The sequence below is a fragment of the Labeo rohita genome, chromosome 23 (assembly GCF_022985175.1).
Source record: "Labeo rohita strain BAU-BD-2019 chromosome 23, IGBB_LRoh.1.0, whole genome shotgun sequence".
Lineage (NCBI taxonomy): Eukaryota > Metazoa > Chordata > Actinopteri > Cypriniformes > Cyprinidae > Labeo > Labeo rohita.
Window position 1 is genome coordinate 20684285 of NC_066891.1, and position 18656 is coordinate 20702940.

The 18656-nt window shown below is 36.7% G+C and overlaps 3 protein-coding genes across 5 annotated transcripts; 2 read left to right on the plus strand and 1 right to left on the minus strand.

Moving 5' to 3' along the window:
* The first annotated feature begins 623 nt into the window (after positions 1–623).
* On the plus strand, positions 624–11406 carry LOC127154362 (DNA (cytosine-5)-methyltransferase 3B-like). 3 transcript variants are annotated; one of them, XM_051095832.1, is made up of 24 exons: positions 624–642; positions 1596–1698; positions 1957–2044; positions 2161–3665; positions 4120–4270; positions 4641–4745; positions 4842–4948; positions 5028–5081; positions 5905–6048; positions 6151–6258; positions 6534–6675; positions 7219–7518; positions 7613–7657; positions 7734–7813; positions 8549–8661; positions 8915–9098; positions 9200–9284; positions 9394–9539; positions 9656–9746; positions 10007–10155; positions 10298–10383; positions 10475–10544; positions 10638–10759; positions 10859–11406. In XM_051095832.1, the coding sequence occupies exons 3-24, from the start codon at positions 2041–2043 to the stop codon at positions 11013–11015; spliced, it is 3948 nt and encodes a 1315-aa protein (XP_050951789.1). In that variant the 5' UTR covers positions 624–642; positions 1596–1698; positions 1957–2040; the 3' UTR covers positions 11016–11406. The 3 variants fall into 3 exon arrangements, with proteins under 3 accessions (XP_050951789.1, XP_050951788.1, XP_050951790.1); XM_051095831.1 differs by lacking the exon at positions 624–642 and adding an exon at positions 795–950; XM_051095833.1 differs by lacking the exon at positions 624–642 and adding an exon at positions 1487–1505.
* A 332-nt stretch (positions 11407–11738) lies between these two features.
* On the plus strand, positions 11739–14934 carry cdc42l2 (cell division cycle 42 like 2). The gene is made up of 6 exons (XM_051095714.1): positions 11739–11973; positions 12723–12862; positions 13035–13107; positions 13228–13328; positions 13403–13600; positions 14513–14934. The coding sequence occupies exons 1-6, from the start codon at positions 11946–11948 to the stop codon at positions 14600–14602; spliced, it is 630 nt and encodes a 209-aa protein (XP_050951671.1). The 5' UTR covers positions 11739–11945; the 3' UTR covers positions 14603–14934.
* A 711-nt stretch (positions 14935–15645) lies between these two features.
* Positions 15646–17504, minus strand: LOC127154283 (F-box only protein 6-like). The gene is made up of 6 exons (XM_051095712.1): positions 17078–17504; positions 16607–16868; positions 16399–16513; positions 16228–16323; positions 15994–16129; positions 15646–15911 (listed from the first exon to the last, which is right to left on the minus strand). Exons 1-6 carry the CDS (start codon positions 17141–17143, stop codon positions 15765–15767), a joined length of 822 nt encoding a protein of 273 aa, XP_050951669.1. The 5' UTR covers positions 17144–17504; the 3' UTR covers positions 15646–15764.
* Positions 17505–18656: the final 1152 nt, after the last annotated feature.

Below are 18656 nucleotides of genomic sequence, written 5' to 3' on the forward strand. Positions count from 1 at the left end.
TTCTATTCATTAAAGAATCCTAAAAAAAAAAAAAAAAAACTGTTTTAAATATTGATAAATGTTTCTTGAACAGCAAATCAGCAAAAATGCAGCTTTGATCACAGGAATAAATTACATTTTAAAATATACTCAAATACAAAGCAGTTATTTAAAAAAATATATTTCACAAATATTATATAAATATTTCAAATAAATGCAGGCTTGGTGAGCAGAATAAACTTCTTTAAAAACAATTAATGTTACTGTTCAAAAAAGTTTGGTAGTGTACCTGCCTGTCGGGGTGTGGTGTCTAAAGTAAAAAAAAAAAAAAACAAGCATAAAATGTTTCAAAACAGTAATTCACCGCAGGACATTTTGCCCTGCATTTTAATTTTGTCAAGCTTTTTGTCACTCAATGGCATTTATGTTTTGAGCGCAGGTAATTATTTACCCTGATAATTATTATTGCACAACGCAACGTTTTTAATAAGTTGTTGTTATTTAGATATTCCTAATAATGATTTTAGATCATTTTAGTATTTAAAAATTCTTAAACGAGTAATTAACTGGTACCAACTGAAACGAGAAACAAAACGACTTTTATTTTGAAACGCAAAGGCATAAGCGTATTTTGGACGGACAGTCATGGCAAAGTCTTTCACGGTGTAAGTAGATCTTTAGTCATGTTTTACAATATTTAGAATAGAAGTAAAGGATATCAGTATGTGTTACGTGTTTACATAAATGTCCTTTGTGGAGGAATGGCTGCTGTTGGAAGGCCGCTTTCGCGTAATTTGTAGCCTTTTCCGTTTCCTCTCTTTTAAGTTTTCGCGGTAAAATGGACGATGACATGTGTGGACAATTCTCCACATATTCTTATCTTCCAAGTGTCGCTACTGAATTGTCGACATGCTAGTTGTCAAGACGTCTTCATTTGAGAGGGCCTCGTTCTAAAACAGATCATCTTTTCGGTTTGTTACTTTTCCGTTCAGCATTTGATGTGGTGGGCGGGTAAATGTTTTCGTTTTCATAGTCATAATCTACATTCGTGCATATTGAATACTGACTGACAATGTACACAACACTACATTAGTGTATACAACACTAATATAAAAATCAAAGTGAAAAAGCGTTAAATGACAATGTGTCCAGCGTTATAGGCGAATAACGTTATATTAAACTAGTTCACTGTACTGAGAAGCAAAACAATTATGATTCCTCTTTATTATTATTATTATTTAAACACTGCGCTTCTGATATCAGCACGCACTTTTTCCTGTCATAAAATACCGCGCGCGCGAATCATTTAAAAATAACGTTAACTTCATTACTCTTAACCGTCTTACTGATTAACGTTAGTTTATCGATTCTTTATTAGATATCTACTTAAAGGTATAAGACTAAATATGTGTTTGTGATTTCAAAGAGATTTTACACGTCTGAGCAGAAAATGATGTTAGTAAGTTAAGTGTAAACGAGAAATTTTTGCTTAGTTAAATCGAGAGAAGCTAAACGGCACAGTTGTGGTAAAAATTTAATCTAATGTTTTCTTAGTTCAGATGTTTCAAATCAAAATCATATTTTGCTAACTGACATTACATATCATTTCTTTGCAGGCTATGGAAAAATGGTAGTGAATGTAAATATCACAAAAGAGGATCTTAGTGAGCTTTTGGACTGGCTCAGTGACATACAGTCAAGTGGAGCACACCCGCTCAGGTATTTTTGCCTACCAGCCAATCAAAATACTTTTTAATTGGGTATATACAGTTTTATGTTGTCACTGATGTCAAACATTTTTTTAAAAAATTACACATTTCGTCTAAACATCAGTCTACATGGTGTTTTTTTCCCAGGTTCAGACTGATGTGATTCCCTGTTGAATGTGTTTTGTTATAGAGTGTTTTTTATAATAATTATGATGTATAATGAATAACATTACACTTTTAACCCTTGTATTATGAACTCCTTTTATAGAAACTGGAGCAGACGTTGGTAAACGGTAACATCCTGAGCACATTAGATTTGTAGTTCAAAGAGTTTGTGATCGCAGAGCTTAAAATGGGTAGGTGTTTATTTTTCGAGTCAATTTTTATTTTTTTGCATATTACATAATGTCATGTCTTGGTTTTGTAAATGGTATCCCATTTTTATGGCTCTTTGTCATTCTTTTAATTATAGCTAAGAAGAGGAGACGTTCATCAAGACCTGAACGGTCAACGTATCCAAAACAGAATGTGAACAATGCTAAAAAGACATCAAATAATTCTTTCTCTTGCAATTCAGTCACAATGTGTTTCATCAAAAAGTATGGATCATCTACCTCAGCTAATGCTGGATCAAACCTTACCAATGGCATGGACAATCTAGTATTAGGCCGAAAGTACTGGGAAGACATGATAGCCATCTGCAGTCAGACTCCATACTGTCTTTATTTATACCATGGAGTGGAGCTTGAGGACAACAAAGAGGCCAGTGTGGTCTTGTTGGGCTTTTTTGACAAAGCGGCTGGAGAAAACAAGTTCAGACTGCTTGATGTTCTTCAACCGGAGGAGACTGCTGATGCCATCTGTACCTGCATTCTGGACATGCTGAAGAAGTTCAGAATACCTCTAATAAACTTGGCAGTATTTTATTCAAATTTCCCAGATCATGAAGATCTTCTCTCAGGTCTAAAGTCGCTGAAACCTGAGATTGTGTCTTTATGTGGACTTACAGATGTGGCAGGACAATCGTGTCATAGTGGTGTTGAGAAAATGAAGTTTTCTGGCTTGATTGTGAATCTCATCACAAAGATCTACAAACACTTTCCATCTTTCCCAGCTTCTCTACAGATGTTACTTGAAGATGTTGATTTTTCAAACATCAGAAATGCCCTGACGTCCCAATGCTCTCTCTTCTGGAGAATCGTCCAGAAAATGACTTTAGCTTGGTCAGATCTTGAGAAATACTTTGGATCTTTGGATACAGATGAAAAAGAAATCTGTCGTCATCTCAGAGATCCCAAAATAAGACTCAACGTCCTGTTTCTAAGCCACGCTTTGCAGCCGCTTTGTGATTTTCAGGAGAATATTGACCGAGGTGTCAGCGTGACACAGCTTCTCCAAGATGCATCTCAGTTATTGAGATTTTACACAGCAAGTTTCCTCAGACCAAAAACAGCAGAACTTTTCCATAAGAGAGGAAAGACCTCGCTTGTACAGGACACAGTGGGACATTTACCTAGACGAGAGGTTGAAGTCGGCAAACACGCTGCTGATTTTCTCCAGCAACGCTCTGAGGAGTTAACTGAGTACTTGGAGACATTTCACAGTTCCGTCATCTCCTTCTACACGACTGTAACTGTTAATATTGTTGAACGTTTACCCTTCCCAGAGGCTTGTCTGAGAAACTTGCCAATAGTGTTGAGTCCAGTAAAAAAGCTTGAGGTGACTGGCAAAATAGTCCAAGATTTAGGTGTCTGTTTTGGGGTTTGCCAAAGCCCTGAGAATACCAGTTTACTCACAGATGAGTTTTTGGAGTATCAGTTCCTTGATGAAGGTGACGCACACCCAGCTGACCAGTCAATGGAGCAATACTGGAAAACAGAGCTGAGGATTATGGGAAAGACATCTAGTTTTGGGAAATTAATCATGAGCTTGTTGGCTTTGCCCAGGACGTTGAAAAAAGAGATCATTTTTGAACAGGTGAGTCACTGGAATATGAAGAGCTTGAGAAACCATAATATCAGATATCTATGTGAAACAAGTTAACACTTTAAAGAGTTTATGAAAATGTATTTAGTTTACTTTGAATTAAGTGACCTGTGATTATATGTAAAGTATATGCTTTTAATCTAAAAAAAATTCAGACTTTTAATCCAAGCACTTTCAGTGGTGTTTGCTGAGGCAAGCATTTTGTCTGGCAGATGAAAATGGGTGGGAAAAAAGCTGCTTATGGAAGTATTCAAACCCGTATCTGTGGACCAGAATATTGTAAGCTTGAGCTATTTTGACATGGACAAGTAAGAAACCAACTAGCAATGACCTAGCAGTCACCCTGAATAACTAGCAAACAGATAATTGTACCTCCATAACAATGTATAATAAGCAAACATCTGAAAGTTTGGTTTGTATTTGTGTGTGGTTGTCTGTATCTCAGATGTTCCAACAAACTGATTTGAATCTGAAGAAGAGGAAAATGGAGGACTTTAAGGAGAAGGACGTGGCTGTTGAAGATGCTACAGACAGCAGCTCATATAAAAGTGCTCCATCACATCACAGCCCAGCGACTCAAGGGAGCATCACACGCGGTAATAACACATAGGATGTTGTAGTTACCTTTGAAGCGAAATGACATGTTAGATCTTCGGAACTTTAAAACAAGGTTATTAAAATGCAATCAAAGAACTGGGGCCAGTTGCATAAACTTAGCCTCTATGTTAAGACAGCGTCTTAAGTACTAGTCTGATAAACTAGCAGTTAACCAAAGAGTAATCAGTCTTATTTTTGGATCCAGCTTTAATCTACATTTTTCTGTAACTGAATATAAAACATTAGGACCAGACATAAAGAAAAATTTGGCTGACTTACTTTTTAAGACTGGTCTAACCCCTTTATGCAACCGGCCCCTGATCTCTATCTGCTTTGCATCACACTCTAACAAATGCATTTGATTCTCAGGTGTCGTTGACTCATGGGACGTGGAAAACATTGTGCCAATGGAAGTGGAGGATACTGTGCTAGTCTCTTCTGATTCAGATACAGAAAGGCAAAATGACACACAAGGTTTCATGCCATGCTCAAACACACCAGCTAGTGAAATTTTATATTTTCTAAAACTCTGGGACATGACCCAAATCATACTCTTTGTCTTTTGTCTAGGGTATCATCCAAATATGCCCGATGATGGTGATAGAGACAAGTACAGCAGCAGTGATGAGAGTGACGATTGCAGCAGTAGTGATGATGATGATGTCATATGGACTGAGGTAAATATCCACTTGTTGTTTGCAGAGTTGTTTTGTTTCTGGATATTGTGATTGAACATGATTGTTTTTTCTCTTCCAGAAAAGAAAAGGAACTATCTTGCATAACAATGAGAAAACAAACAGTCCATACCAGGTAACTTTAAAATTTATCAAATTAAAGTTATTTTTTATATGTGTGCATTGTAGTAAAAACTGAAACTTGTCATTTCTGCACCATAAGTATCATCAAATCCATTGGTTGGGAAAACTGCATACTTCAAGTAAAATCAAGTACTTATGGGAAATATTAACCTAAAAATTGCCTGGTTGACTCTGCATATTAAAGTAATAGATCACCAAAAATGAAGCCCAACACAGTGTGTTCTTTCTGTGACTTTGAGGATTTGTAGTCATATGACAATTATTATGAGATCAAAGGGGACATTGGATGCAAAATTCACTTTTACATGGTGTTTGCATATAGATATGTCTTAGCAGTGTGTGGACACAACCACCCTAATGTGATCAAAATCCATTCACTCCTTTTTTTTTTTTTTTTTTTTTAATCCCCAAAAAACTTTTACAATCTCAGTTATCAAATTGTTTTGATTATCCAAGCAATATGACGTCAAACTGCTCAGGCCCTGTCCATGACCACTGACGTACTGTCCTGTATTAGCATATTTTTACACTCTTTCAGCTGTGTTCGAGCAGCTATAGTAACAAGTACTTGCATCTTGTAAGCAATGCAAGTGTTTTATAGTTTGATGTAAAAGTGAAGATAAGAGTCTTCATTTTCTCTGGACATCAGAGCCGCTGAGGACGTTTTGTTTTTGATGGTAATGCACCACGGAATACAGAATATTGAAGAGAGGGGTGGAAAATGGGCATCTAATGTGCCCTTTAACATCATAAATTGTACATGTCATCTTTATAGTAATCTGCTTTATTAGATGTCTAACAACCTCTGTTTTTAGGGGAATTACACAGTTGGTGACATGGTTTGGGGGCCGATTGAGGGTTTTGGTCTTTGGCCTGGACTGGTTCAGAGCTGGGACAGCAAGAAGCCTTGTGGCTCCATGCGTAAAGTGATTTTCTTTGGGAACAGGATGCTGTCAGAGGTATAAAGCTTACTATACAGAGTCTTATATGTGTGAGCTTTTGGGTTTTGCTTGTATTTGCTCAGTGAGAAAGATTATGTTATGTGTATTTTTCTGTTGTAGATCCAAGTAGACGATCTACTGCCCTTCTTTGCATTTGCTAAGTGCTTCTGTTCTAATTCTTTCGCTACAAAAGCAACATATAAAGATGCGATCTTCAATTCTCTGCAGGTAATATAAATTGTATTTTGCTAGTACCGTGTTTTTGGTACCATATGATTTATTTACCTTGGTGCAATTTAGTGTTTCAGTCTGGAAAACCAGTCTTGGCAAGCAGTCTCAGCATTTTGCTGTAATAACTTTTTTTTATTTATCCTTTAAAAATATTGTGATTGCTGTTCCTAAGACCTCTAAGGCCTAATCATTTTCCATGCACGTACATGAATATGAATATAAAAACTTAAAAACAGACATGTAAGAAAGGTTTTATACATGTTATGGTCTAGGTGGCTTCCAGACGCAGTAGAATGTTTTTTTCCCCTGAGACGGACTCTATGGATGAGTTGTTCAGAGTCATGCTGGACTGGGCCTTTGGAGGTTTTAAGCCATCAGGTCCAGATGGACTTCGACCTCAATCAGAATACAATGGTATGCAACAGATAAGACACTCTCTGACCTAGAGTTGTCGAAAGGTACCAGGTTCAGTACTTTCGGTACCAAAATTTCAAAAACGTCCATTTCCCGCTCACATTTGAGCGCTGTTGAGCCGATTTTTAAACATTGCTGATTGGCACTCACCAGACATGACTGACGCTCACACATAAGCACAACGGGAGCATTTGAAAGCCGCATGTGTCAGCGGATCCCTAGTACATCTGCATATAGATAGATCCGCTGACAGACGCAGCATTCAAACGCTCCCGTTGTGCTTATGTGTGAGCGCTCGGCGAGGAGCGTGAAGCGCTTATCATTGTAGCCAATCACAGTCATGTCTGGTGAGCGCCAATCAGCGATGTTTAAAAATCGGCTCAACAGTGCTCAAAGTGAGTGGGAAATGGACGTTTTTAAAATTTCGGTACCGAAAGTACCAAACCCAGTACCTTTTGACAACCGTACTCTGACCACAGTGTTGGATTAAACTTTACATTTGCTGTGTATTTACTGCATATTTATCTTTTTTCCTTCCTTTAGAACAGGCTTTTATGCCACGATCAGTGAATGGGAATGTTGGATCCTCTCCAAACAACAAAGACCATCGAGAAAAATTATTTAACCTAACTGTATCTCTGAATAAACTCCCTGAATCTCTGGACCTGCACGAAGGTTCGATAAACCTTGGTAAAACGCATGTTAACAGAAAATTCATGCATCTGAAATGGAATCGGAGATCCTTGCAGACTGTAAGAACTAGTCGAGGGCAGAAACGTACTTACTGGAATAAGCATTGGGAAAGTATGCAGGTTGAGTCCAGACAGAACAGCCAAACAAGATGTATGTATACCATTGATATTCACTGAAGCTGTTTACATAGCCATGTAAAAAAAAACAACAACCTAACCTCTTGTTTATTTAAATGTTTTCACAGATCAAATGGTGCAGCAATTTTTGGAAAACAAGATAGACATTGAAAGTAAGAAACCTTTTCATAAGCATTTGTACTTGTTGATAATGAGTGGCGTTCATAATTAATTTCATGTCACTTTCAGAGTTCTGCTTATCATGTGGGAGTACATTTGTTGACATCATCCACCCACTCTTCGAAGGCAGCCTGTGCTTGAAATGCAAGGTACAGTGTAATTGCACCATTGTAGTCAAAAAGCTAGTCCAACTAATGCTTATGTGCATAAGTTAAGAGTTAACAAACAGGTGACTGGCTGTATGATTCTGATTGTGAACGGCATTAAAGGAGAAGTTCACTTCCAGAACAAAAAATTACAGATAATGTACTCACCCCGTCATCCAAGATTGTGTCTTTCTTTCTTTAGTCATAAAGGAAGTGTTTCTTGAGGAAAACATTCCAGAATTTTTCACCTGCGAGTTTAAATTCCAAAATACTGTTTAAATGCAGCTTCAAAGGGCTCTAAATGATCCCAGCCGAGGAAGGAGGGTCTTATCTAGCGAAAGAATTGGTTATTTTTCAAAAAACTTCCAAAAAAAGAATAGAGAATAGACAAAAGAACAGACAAGACAAGCGTTTGGGGTTAAAAAGTATATTAATTGTACATTTTTTAGAAAATAACCATTGGTTTCACTAGATAAGACCCTTCTTCCTCGGCTGGGATCATTTAGAGCCCATTTAAACTGCATTTTGGAAGTTCACACTTGTGAGCACCATAGAAGTCCACTATATGGAGAAGAATTCTGGAAGGTTTTCCTAAAGAAACATGCTTTCTTTACAACTGAAGAAAGAAACAACAACATCTTGGATGACAATGGGGTGAGTAAATTATTTGTATAAAAAAACAAAACTTAATTTTTTGCATCTCTGACAAAACTTTGTTTGTCTGTTTATCACATTTAGTTTAATTTCACGGAGACGCTGTACAGATATGATGAAGACGGCTATCAGTCATACTGCACTGTATGCTGTTGTGGCATGGAGGTCATTCTGTGTGGCCATGGCAACTGTTGTCGGTGAGTTTGTTTGGATCACAAAAAAAGACTTTTTTATGATTTTAAAACAGAAAAAATTATTATACATGCAAGTAAATTGAATCAAGCAAAAGGTGACATTTGAGATATGTTAAGATGCAGGATCTTTGTAAATTAAAGTTAATATGCAGAGTTTGTTAACATTGCAGGGTTATCGAAAAAAATATTTTAAAGAAGTGAAGCATCATCATTTTTACAACTTTTGAACCCAATTCAATTTGGTCTCTTGTCCTAGCTGCTACTGTGTGGACTGTCTGGATATCCTAGTGGGTCAAGGGACATTTGACCAGCTGAAAAATGTGGACCCATGGACGTGTTACCTGTGTGCACCTGAAAGCAGCTCTGGAGCCTTGAAGCCCAGGCATGACTGGAGCATTCGTGTGCAGGAATTCTTTGCCAACAACAGCGCTATGGAGTTTGTAAGTGCTTGTTTTATTTTATTAATCGTCTTATAAAATATTAGACGATCTTCCAGATTTGTGTTTGTATTGGTTCAACCAATGACATTTGTCATCCTCAGGAGCCCCATCGAGTTTATCCGTCAATCCCTGCTAACCAGCGACGTCCAATCAGAGTCCTTTCCTTATTTGATGGTATAGCCACAGGTAAAACTGTCCATATTCCTCATCAGTGTGTAGTTTAATATATGCTTATTGGATCATAGTCTGTTCTTGTATTGATCATGTGACTCATTTAAATACATTTTTGTTTCAGGATACCTTGTCTTGAGGGATCTTGGCTTCAAAGTGGAAAAATATGTGGCCTCAGAAGTTGATGAAGAGTCTGTTACGATCTCTATGGTCAACCATGATGGGAAACTCACTCATGTGAATGACGTTAAAAAAATAACGAAAAAGCATGTACGGTTGCAAAATCACCCATTAAATATTAAAATCTTTGTACACATGCACTTTAATAGCACTTCTGAAGAAGACCCTTCAAAAGTCTCAAGTTTTTTTTCTCTTTCATTGTTCAGATTGAGAAATGGGGCCCATTTGATCTTCTAATTGGAGGAAGTCCTTGTAATGACCTGTGCACAGCCAATCCTAACCGAAAGGGCTTGTTTGGTAAGACGCATCGTATGCATGTTGCACAAAAAATAACAAGCACCTTCAAGATCTGGCAAAGTATAATCTAATTGCCTGTCTTTATTGGCAAAAAGGTTGGGAAACCTTGTCTTGATGAAGCTGCATAATCAGAAATTTGTATAGTCAGAACAAAAACACATGGTTTACACATCAGATGTGACATTTTTGTCCATCTACTGAGCACATTCAACTCCGGTTTTATAATTCATTGCATCTGAGATCCTCTTTACTCCCTGCAGAGGGCACTGGACGGCTGTTTTTCGAATACTATCGGCTCCTAAATATTTTGAAGCCGAAGGAGGATGACCCACGGCCGTTCTTCTGGCTGTTTGAGAACGTGGTGTTAATGGAAAACAAAGTTAAAACTGACATTTGCCGCTTTCTGGAAGTGAGTTTTCTTCGTTATGTTGGATAGAGGTTTGCTTGAGACTTCTATGTTAAGTCTGTGAGATTTTACTTGAGTCTTGGCCTTACATTTTAAAAGAATGCTTAGTCTCATGGTGTAGTAAGTCTGTGTGGTTTGTTTGTAGTGTAACCCTGTGCTCATTGATGCTGTGAAAGTGAGTCCAGCGCACAGAGCAAGATACTTCTGGGGGAACATACCTGGCATGAACAGGTGCGTTAATTATTTTCATATGATTATCACACTGAGTTAAGGTACTAAGTTAAATAAATGTGATTTTATGATGTTTTATTGTTTTGATCAGACCAATCGTAGCATCTCAGAAAGATAAACTGAGTCTTCAGGAATGTCTGGACCCTGGCCGTACTGCAAAGGTTTGCCATTAGCTTCAAACCAAAGATACACAGTACATAGTTATTTCACATTTGATTGTGAGTGTTGACGCCATCTAATTTACCATTTTGCAGTATGAAAAAGTTCGTACTATCACCACACGGCCAAACATACTAAAACCAGGTGCTGATGACCGACATTACCCCATCATCATGAATGGGGAAGATGACAGTCTGTGGATCACTGAACTGGAGAAGTAACTTATACTTGTTCTGCTATTTTAGTTTTATATCAAATTAAAATTCATGCACAATTCTGTTTTCTTTATGCTGACTCTCACACTTGTCCTTATCAGAATATTTGGATTTCCGAAGCATTACACAGATGTGAAAAATCTGGGACGTATGCAGAGGCAAAGAGTGCTTGGGAAGTCCTGGAGCGTCCCTGTCATAAGACATCTTTTAGCACCACTGAAGGATTACTTTGCTTGTGACGAGTTCCCTTTGAAGTGAACTGAAGTTTGTGGATTTCTAATCTTCAGGAGTGAAAAAGACTCAGGGACACAACAGTTTGTCATTTTTCATTGTTTTAACTAAAATTAATAAACCTGGTAAATGTGTATAGTGCTCTGTGAAGTGCCAAGATAATCTGGTTTTGGTTTGTCTTGATTTAAGAACTAAGTTAATATTGACCAGTGACTGAAATGAAATAAGTGAAGTGTCTGTATCAAATATTAGGAGAATAAAAATAACATTCACTATTGAACTTTTTTTTTTTTTTTTTAACTCGACAGAAGTCCTGGTTATTCAGTGCTGTTAACGTATGTGTATTTTATTGGAGTCTCCATGGGATTAATAGTATTTGGTTTGTTATTTTTAATAAAAAAAAATTGAAAAATCATTTGAGAGTCTTTACTTTAAAGGAAACGGTAAGTGTTGCCATGTCCGCGGTTTTTTTCCGCGGAATTAGGCTTCTTTAACACTAGCCGCGGGTTGTTTTTGATGTCTGCAGGTTGAAGCGATCCCCATAACGTCATATTTAGCTAGCCCGAAAAAACGTGAATTTTATCCCCCGGAACTTGATTTTCAACGGGGGACCCACTCGAAACGCGACTGGGCCCCAACAAACATGAGACGTCCACCCGACGTGCAGATCATGTCTATATTCCGACAAAGACGTTGAAATGACGTCGTTTGCTCAGTGGGGCTAGTTTTGAGTAGCAGTTGGGTGGGTTTTGTTGTGAAAGCCTGGCAACCCTGGTCAGGACTTTTATTTTGAAATGTGATTGGTAGAAGCATGTTCTGGATGGACAGTCACAGCCATGGCAAATTCTCACCCGTTGTAAATTTTAAGTTTACAATGTTTTGGTTAAATGTAAAAAGCAGTTGTATTTTTGAACTGTTTACATAATTAACAGTAGACCGTTCATCCGTTGTTCAAGCATGTTTCGTCAGGCTGTTAAGAAATTAGGTATCTACAATATAGTCAAAATTAGGTCACTGTCAACACAATCTGAACACTTGCGTGTTTTATGCTATGATTTAAAAGTTCGTATGATGGCATTTCAAATAGAAGTCATGTTTTGTTTATATGTCATGCCGTAACGTGGGTCATTATCAAAATTGTTGACTTCCCGATATTAAGTGTTACAGAAGTTTTTAGTCAAGACTATTTTTTAGAATAGAATCTGGTGGTAAGTATTTTATCAGCATAATGGAATTATTACTATTCATAAGGACTATGAGTACTTTTCTGTTTTATTTATTTATTTAACAAAAAATACATAGTGACATTCTCATGAAATATTACACTTCTAAGACTGTCATCTCAAAATGAACAGGTTGGGAAGAATTTTTTTTTCTTTGAGTTCCTGCTATTTCTAATGATCTGTGAAGCATTAATGTTAATACTTTAAATGAAAGTTATTTTAACGAATCGACACATTCAAATATTCAGCAAACGTATGCGGAATATAGTGAAGACACTTTATTTTAACTAAGATACTATAGACTGACATCCTTTTTTAAATACTTGACTGCTTTTTATATCTGAAAATTCATGTTTGTCGCTATATTTTGAAAATGACCCATCTACATCTTAGTGGAACTTCTGTGCATGAAAAGCATTAGCTTATACAGTAAAGCAATTTACAAAATTTCTTTTAGCTTTAAGTATTTGACTCCCCCTGAAAACTTAATAGTATTTATTAATAATTACAGATACTTTGATGCCAGATGCTGGAAAACAACTTGTGACAACACCAATGTCCACAATTAAATGTATGGTAGTTGGAGATGGAGCCGTGGGTAAAACTTCCCTTTTGGTTTCATTTACAAACAAGTTCCCATCAGAACCAACAGTAAGGATTTTTTTTACATTTATGCATGCTCATTACATTTATTGCTCTCCTTGGTTTGTTTATCTCGACTCAGTGATAACTGCTGAATAGACAGTTAAATCCTATCAACTGCAACACGCATTAAAACATTGTCCTATCAGTGTAGTGTCAACTTACTTTTTTTTTCTCTCAGGTGTTTGACAACCAAACTGTGACTGTAATGGTTGATGGTGAACCGTATACCATTAGATTATTTGATGCTGCAGGTATGATAATAACACTGTTCACGAAGCGTTGTCAACTTACTGCACATCCCGAGAAGTATCTAAAACATTTTTCAACATTTGCCACAAAAATTGATTCTAAATATATTCAATATTTTGCAGGTCAGGATCAATTTCGACCCCTGTCTTATCCCCAAACAGACGTCTTCTTAGTTTGTTTCTCTGTAGTTTCTCTTTCCTCCTTTGAAAATGTAAAAGAAAAGGTGAGTCTGTCAGTGATCAGTCAATTATGTGGAATAATGTGTTTGTTGCTAACAACAGTTCATTTGTAATGCAGTGGGTGCCTGAGATAACCTATCACTCTCCAAAAACCCCTTTTCTGCTGGTTGGAACTCAGATTGACTTACGAGATGATCCCATAACTGTTGCAAGGCTTGCAAAAAACAAACAAAAGCCGATCAAACCAGAAACAGCTGAAAAACTAGCCAGAGACCTAAAGGCAGTGAAATATGTTGAATGCTCTGCTCTAACACAGGTGGGTCTGCTGTCAATATGTTTGGTTTATAAAGCCAAGTTTGAAATATTTTTCTTTATTTGTGACCCTGAACCTCAAAACCAGTCATAAGGGTCCATTTGTTTTCAAATTGAGATTTATATATCATCTGGAAGGTGAATAAATGTGACCCTGGACCTTAAGTCGCTGGGGTTTATTTGTAGCAATAGCCAAAAATACATTGTATGGGTCAAAATTATTGATTTTTCTTTTATCATTAGGAAAAATCATTAGGAAATTAAGTAAAGATCTTGTTCCATGAAGATATTTTGTAAAATTCCTACTGTAAATATGAAATAAATATGTAAATATGTATGAAAACTTAATTTTTGATTAGTCATATAAATTGTTAAGAACACTATTCGAAGAACTTTAAAGGCAATTTTCTCAATATTTAGATTTTTTTGCACCCTCAGATTCCTGATTTTTAAATAGTTGTATCTCGGCTAAATATTGTCCTATCCTAATAAACCATACATCAATGGAAAGCTTATTTATTCAGCTTAATATATCTCAATTTTGAAAAAAATTACCCTTATGACTGGTTTTGTCATCCAGGGTCACAAATCAGCTTTCCATTGATGTATGGTTTGTTAGGACAATATTTGAAAATCTGGAATCTGAGTGCAAATAAAATAAAAATATTGAGAAAATTTTAAGTTGCCTTTAAAGTTGTCCAAATGAAGTTCTTAGCAATGCATATTACTAATCAAAAATTAAGTTTTGATACATTTACGGTAGGAAATTTTAGTTAACATCCTAATGATTTTTAGGCCCATACAATGTATTGTTAACTATTGTTACAAATATACCCGTGCTACTTAGGACTGGTTTTGTGGTCCAGGGTCACATTTGTATAACAAAGTGATTCACTTTTTTTTTTTTTTGTTACAGAAAGGACTGAAAAATGTATTTGATGAGGCGATATTAGCAGCTCTAGAGCCCCCAGGATCCCAGAAGACATGCAAATGTGTGATTTTATAAACTGGACACAACAGTAGCAGCATCAAAGACAAATCTGGGTGTAAACCAACAATTTTTTTTGTACAGTTTTTTTTCGGGAAAGTAACAATAGCTTTTACTTAACAATTTTTTCCCATTACATACTATGGTATTCATATCACATGATGTGATGACGTGTGCAGCTTTTACTCTCTTTTGTGACAGTAAAAAACAGTGCCTTCAAGATTTACACCTTGTCCTATGTTAGGTGTAAGTTGTGTTATGTCAAGATGGGTCTGAGAAAGTGTTATTTTGAATAAAATATGAAAATATATTTATATAGAAACCCTTCACATTTATCCATAAACCTTCCATGTTTTTCAAAGTATTTTAAGGTGCTAAAAAAAAAATACATGGTTATATATACTGCCACTTTACAATGCTTTTTCAGACTTGGATAAACCTGTTAAACCTGTAGAAAATTTTAATGACAGACAGAACATGTCTGAAAAGTTGTTAATGATGGCCCTCCTTATTACCACAAAACATAAGTGGTTCTGTTTAAGGTACTCAGTAAGGTATTCAGTGTTTGGGAGATAACAATGAGAATTAATTTCTAACTAAGAAAGGAGGACCAAGGGGTATTTTATAATATAAACAGCTAAATATTGATTCATATGTAGTACAAAAATAAATACTGAATGATTATGATAGTCTTAGTCTTTAGATCATATACAACAAGAGATGCACTTTTTCTTAAGGCTTTTAAAGGGACAGTTCACCCAAAAATAAAAACTCTGACATTAATTGCTCACCCACGTGTCGTTCCAAATCCGTAAGACCTTCGTTCATCTTCGGACCACAAATTACAATATTTTTGATGAAATCCGAGAGCTTTCTGACCCTGCATAGACAGCAACGCAACTGACACGTTCAACACCCAGAAAGGTAGTAAGGACTTTGGTGGATCAACCGTAACTTTATGCAACAATTTCTTCTCTTCCGTATCAGTCCAGTCTTGGATTTCATCAGAAATATCTTAATCTGTGTTCCAAAGATGAACGAAGATCTTACAGTTTTGGAACAACATGATGGTGAGTAATTAATGACAGAATTTTCATTTTTGGGTGAACTGTCCCTTTAAGTTCACAGATACGCATAACAGCATTTCTCATAACAGAGAACAAATTCGGACAGCGAAACACTATCTCTCTTCAGCTGGACAGATCTCCACACTGCTGTTAGTGACCCGTATCCCATACCAGCCCGCCCAGAACTGTGTATCCTTTCCGCCATGAGTGAAACGAACAAACCGAACCTCAGGTCCATAATCCTTAAAGACATGTGTCATCTGAAATTATTGTAAAAAATATGCATAGTCAGAATGACAGAGTTATTTGATCAGATTGTTCATTTTCTTTTCTTCTACTCACTTCACACCACTGCTGATCGTTCCACTGTGGAAAGGAAACTGGTTCAGGTTCAAAGGTATGGATGGGTTTCTTCTTCTGATCAAGCAACTCTACAGTGATGTGATACACACTCCCACAGTCACAGCGCGGGGCGTACCTGCACCAGACAAAACATTTCCAAATGAAATACATTAACTGGTATAATAAATAAATCACTGATACTCTAACATAACGTGAGACTGAGTGAACGCTCACCAGTCGGATATTTTGATAGGAGGTTGCAGCTGATCCATGAAAGCAGCGCTGTAGCCTTCTGTCTTCAAATCAATCAGCTGTTCCTTCAAACATAACCTGAGGATGAAGTTTATGGGTAAACACCTCAGCTATTTAGGTTTGACTTTTCAGCTAAGGAACAGGTCAACTTACCAGTAAGAGGTGACAAAATATTTTGAGATTCTGCAATTTGGGATTTCAATATAATTATCTTCTACCGCCCAGCAGTCACCACCATTCTGTACAATCTTCCATCCGCTGAACTCCTCTAATCAGACCAACAGAGAAGAGCACATCATATAAATGGATGTAGGTGGCACTGGCATTGCATATTTTGAAAGGAACAAGGTGGCTGCCTCACCTTCTGCTCTGGGATTCTTGATCAAGTTACGTCGTTTCTTAGATAAGAAGTAAAACATGCGCCAGTCATCTGGTGGTCTGGAAGCATTATGTGGCTGAAATCCCTCTCTCCGACAGCGCTCTCTCCAGTGTGCATTACTGTCCACCAGCTCCTTCCACTCACGACACACCAGCCGGCAGATTCGCACCACCTGATGAGCCGGCAGGTTTAGTAGGATCTCCTCAACCACAGCTAGAGGAACATTTGAATGCAGACCTGAGCACTGACAGAAAAAAGAGATTCAGATCTAATTCTGTTGGAAAATCCACCTGTGGAGCATGGCTGCTGGTTTTTAGCTAGTCTAAGTTGGTCATCAGCTACCACCCTGAGCATTTTAACAAGGTATGACCATCCTGGTTTATTGCTGCTCCAAGTTTTTTTAATGCTAATTAACAGCTTGCTATAACGCAAACCAAGATCTTAACAACTTACTGAGTCTGATTTGGTTATAAAATCCCTCGAAGAAATATGACTTTGCCCGCTTCCTGACTGACCCATTCTTGTTTTTGATTTTAGTCTTGCGCGTCAGGACCAACGGGTGGAAAACGTAGGTTATGTGTCCTAGTTTGACGATGTTGCAGTAAAAACTAAAACACAAATAATGGTAGCTACCTTCGCGTTAGTTATATGCCAAATGACGTTCTTCTAACTAGTTATAACGACTCTTTTAATGCGGTTATGGATCAGCTGGGAATCATAATACCTGTGCATATGCGCGTGCACGCAGATAGTTTCACCTGAGATTCCAGCAGGTGTTGGACGGCCACAGATTCGTCACATGGAATTTTCTACGGAACAGATTTCAAAGCTTTCCACATTATTTGTGAATGTTTGTATCATTATAGTAGTTAAATCTTTTATTTGTGTATTATTTTAAGTAGGAATATTGCTGTGGTTAAAGGAACGTCAAGCACTTTATTAACTTTATTTATTTCTTTTCTTTTTTAAATACTGATAAAGAATAAGTGATAAACAAGCTATAGTTTTGCATTGTGCCTATAATTTCGATTTAGTGATGCAGATAGGCTGCAGTGAATTATCTGTGCTTAAGTTATTTAATGTTTAACAAACATTTATTTAATGTTTCCCTGGTGAAAAAAACAGCATATGCTGGTTAGGTAGGTTTTGATGCTGGTTTAATCTGGTCCTTTGCTGGTTTTTGCTGGTCATGTTGCTGGTCAAGGACCAGCATAAACCAGCTAAGGACCAGCATAAACCAGCTAAGGACCAGCATAAACCAGCAAAGGATCAGCTTAAACCAGCATCAAAACATACCTACCAGCATATGCTGTTTTTTTCACCAGGGTTATCAAACATATATAGATAGATGTTAAAGCAAAATGACAAAAAGCACTTTTAACAATACATGTACCGTAGCTTCAAAGCAGCATTACATAAAATGCATGTTTCTGTTACTAGGAAGAGAAATCTGCTATGTCAGAAATGACACATGTCAGTGTAATGTCCATATGTGACCCTGGACCACAAAACCGGTCATACGGGTCAATTTTTTGAAATTGAGATTTATACATCAGATAAAAGCTGAATAAATAAGCTTTCTATTGATGTATGGTTGTTATGATAGTTATTTGGCTGAGATACAACTACTTTAAAATCTGTAATCTGAAGGTGCAAAAAAAAAAAAATCTAAATATTGAAAAAATTACAGAAAAAAAATTGCAGTTAAAGCAGTTCTTAGCTAATGCATATTACTAATAAAAAAACAAACAATATATTTGATATATTTCCAATACCCATGCTATTTAAGATTTTTTTTTTATTTTTATTTTTTATGGCAGAAATGTTTTTTTTTAACAAAGGTCTATCAAGTCAAGTCACCTTTATTTATATTGTGCTTATTACAGTAAGGAACAGGAAAATAGTGTCAATAATGCAAACAAAATTTAATTATCCTGAAAAGCAGTTCTAAAAAGAGGACAACAGTAAACAGTAAATTTTTTCTGTTAAAGCCAGCTCCAAGTCATCGCCCAGCTCAGTTCCGTTGTGTCGA

What these genes read in the sequence shown, in the direction of transcription:
- LOC127154362 (XM_051095832.1), top strand. An exon ending in AAAAAATAACGAAAAAGCAT is followed by an intron (nt 9,540 to 9,655) that starts GTACGGTTGCAA and finishes TTCATTGTTCAG; the next exon opens with ATTGAGAAATGGGGCCCATT. An exon ending in TGGATCACTGAACTGGAGAA is followed by an intron (nt 10,760 to 10,858) that starts GTAACTTATACT and finishes TGTCCTTATCAG; the next exon opens with AATATTTGGATTTCCGAAGC.
- cdc42l2 (XM_051095714.1), top strand. Translation starts at nt 11,946, where the DNA reads ATGTTTCGTCAGGCTGTTAAGAAATTAG. An exon ending in TAGATTATTTGATGCTGCAG is followed by an intron (nt 13,108 to 13,227) that starts GTATGATAATAA and finishes AATATTTTGCAG; the next exon opens with GTCAGGATCAATTTCGACCC. An exon ending in TTGAAAATGTAAAAGAAAAG is followed by an intron (nt 13,329 to 13,402) that starts GTGAGTCTGTCA and finishes TTTGTAATGCAG; the next exon opens with TGGGTGCCTGAGATAACCTA.
- LOC127154283 (XM_051095712.1), bottom strand. Translation starts at nt 17,143, where the DNA reads ATGGGTCAGTCAGGAAGCGGGCAAAGTCATATTTCTTCGAGGGATTTT. An exon ending in TTATAACCAAATCAGACTCA is followed by an intron (nt 16,869 to 17,077) that starts GTAAGTTGTTAA and finishes TTTTTCTGTCAG; the next exon opens with TGCTCAGGTCTGCATTCAAA. An exon ending in CAAGAATCCCAGAGCAGAAG is followed by an intron (nt 16,514 to 16,606) that starts GTGAGGCAGCCA and finishes TGGTCTGATTAG; the next exon opens with AGGAGTTCAGCGGATGGAAG.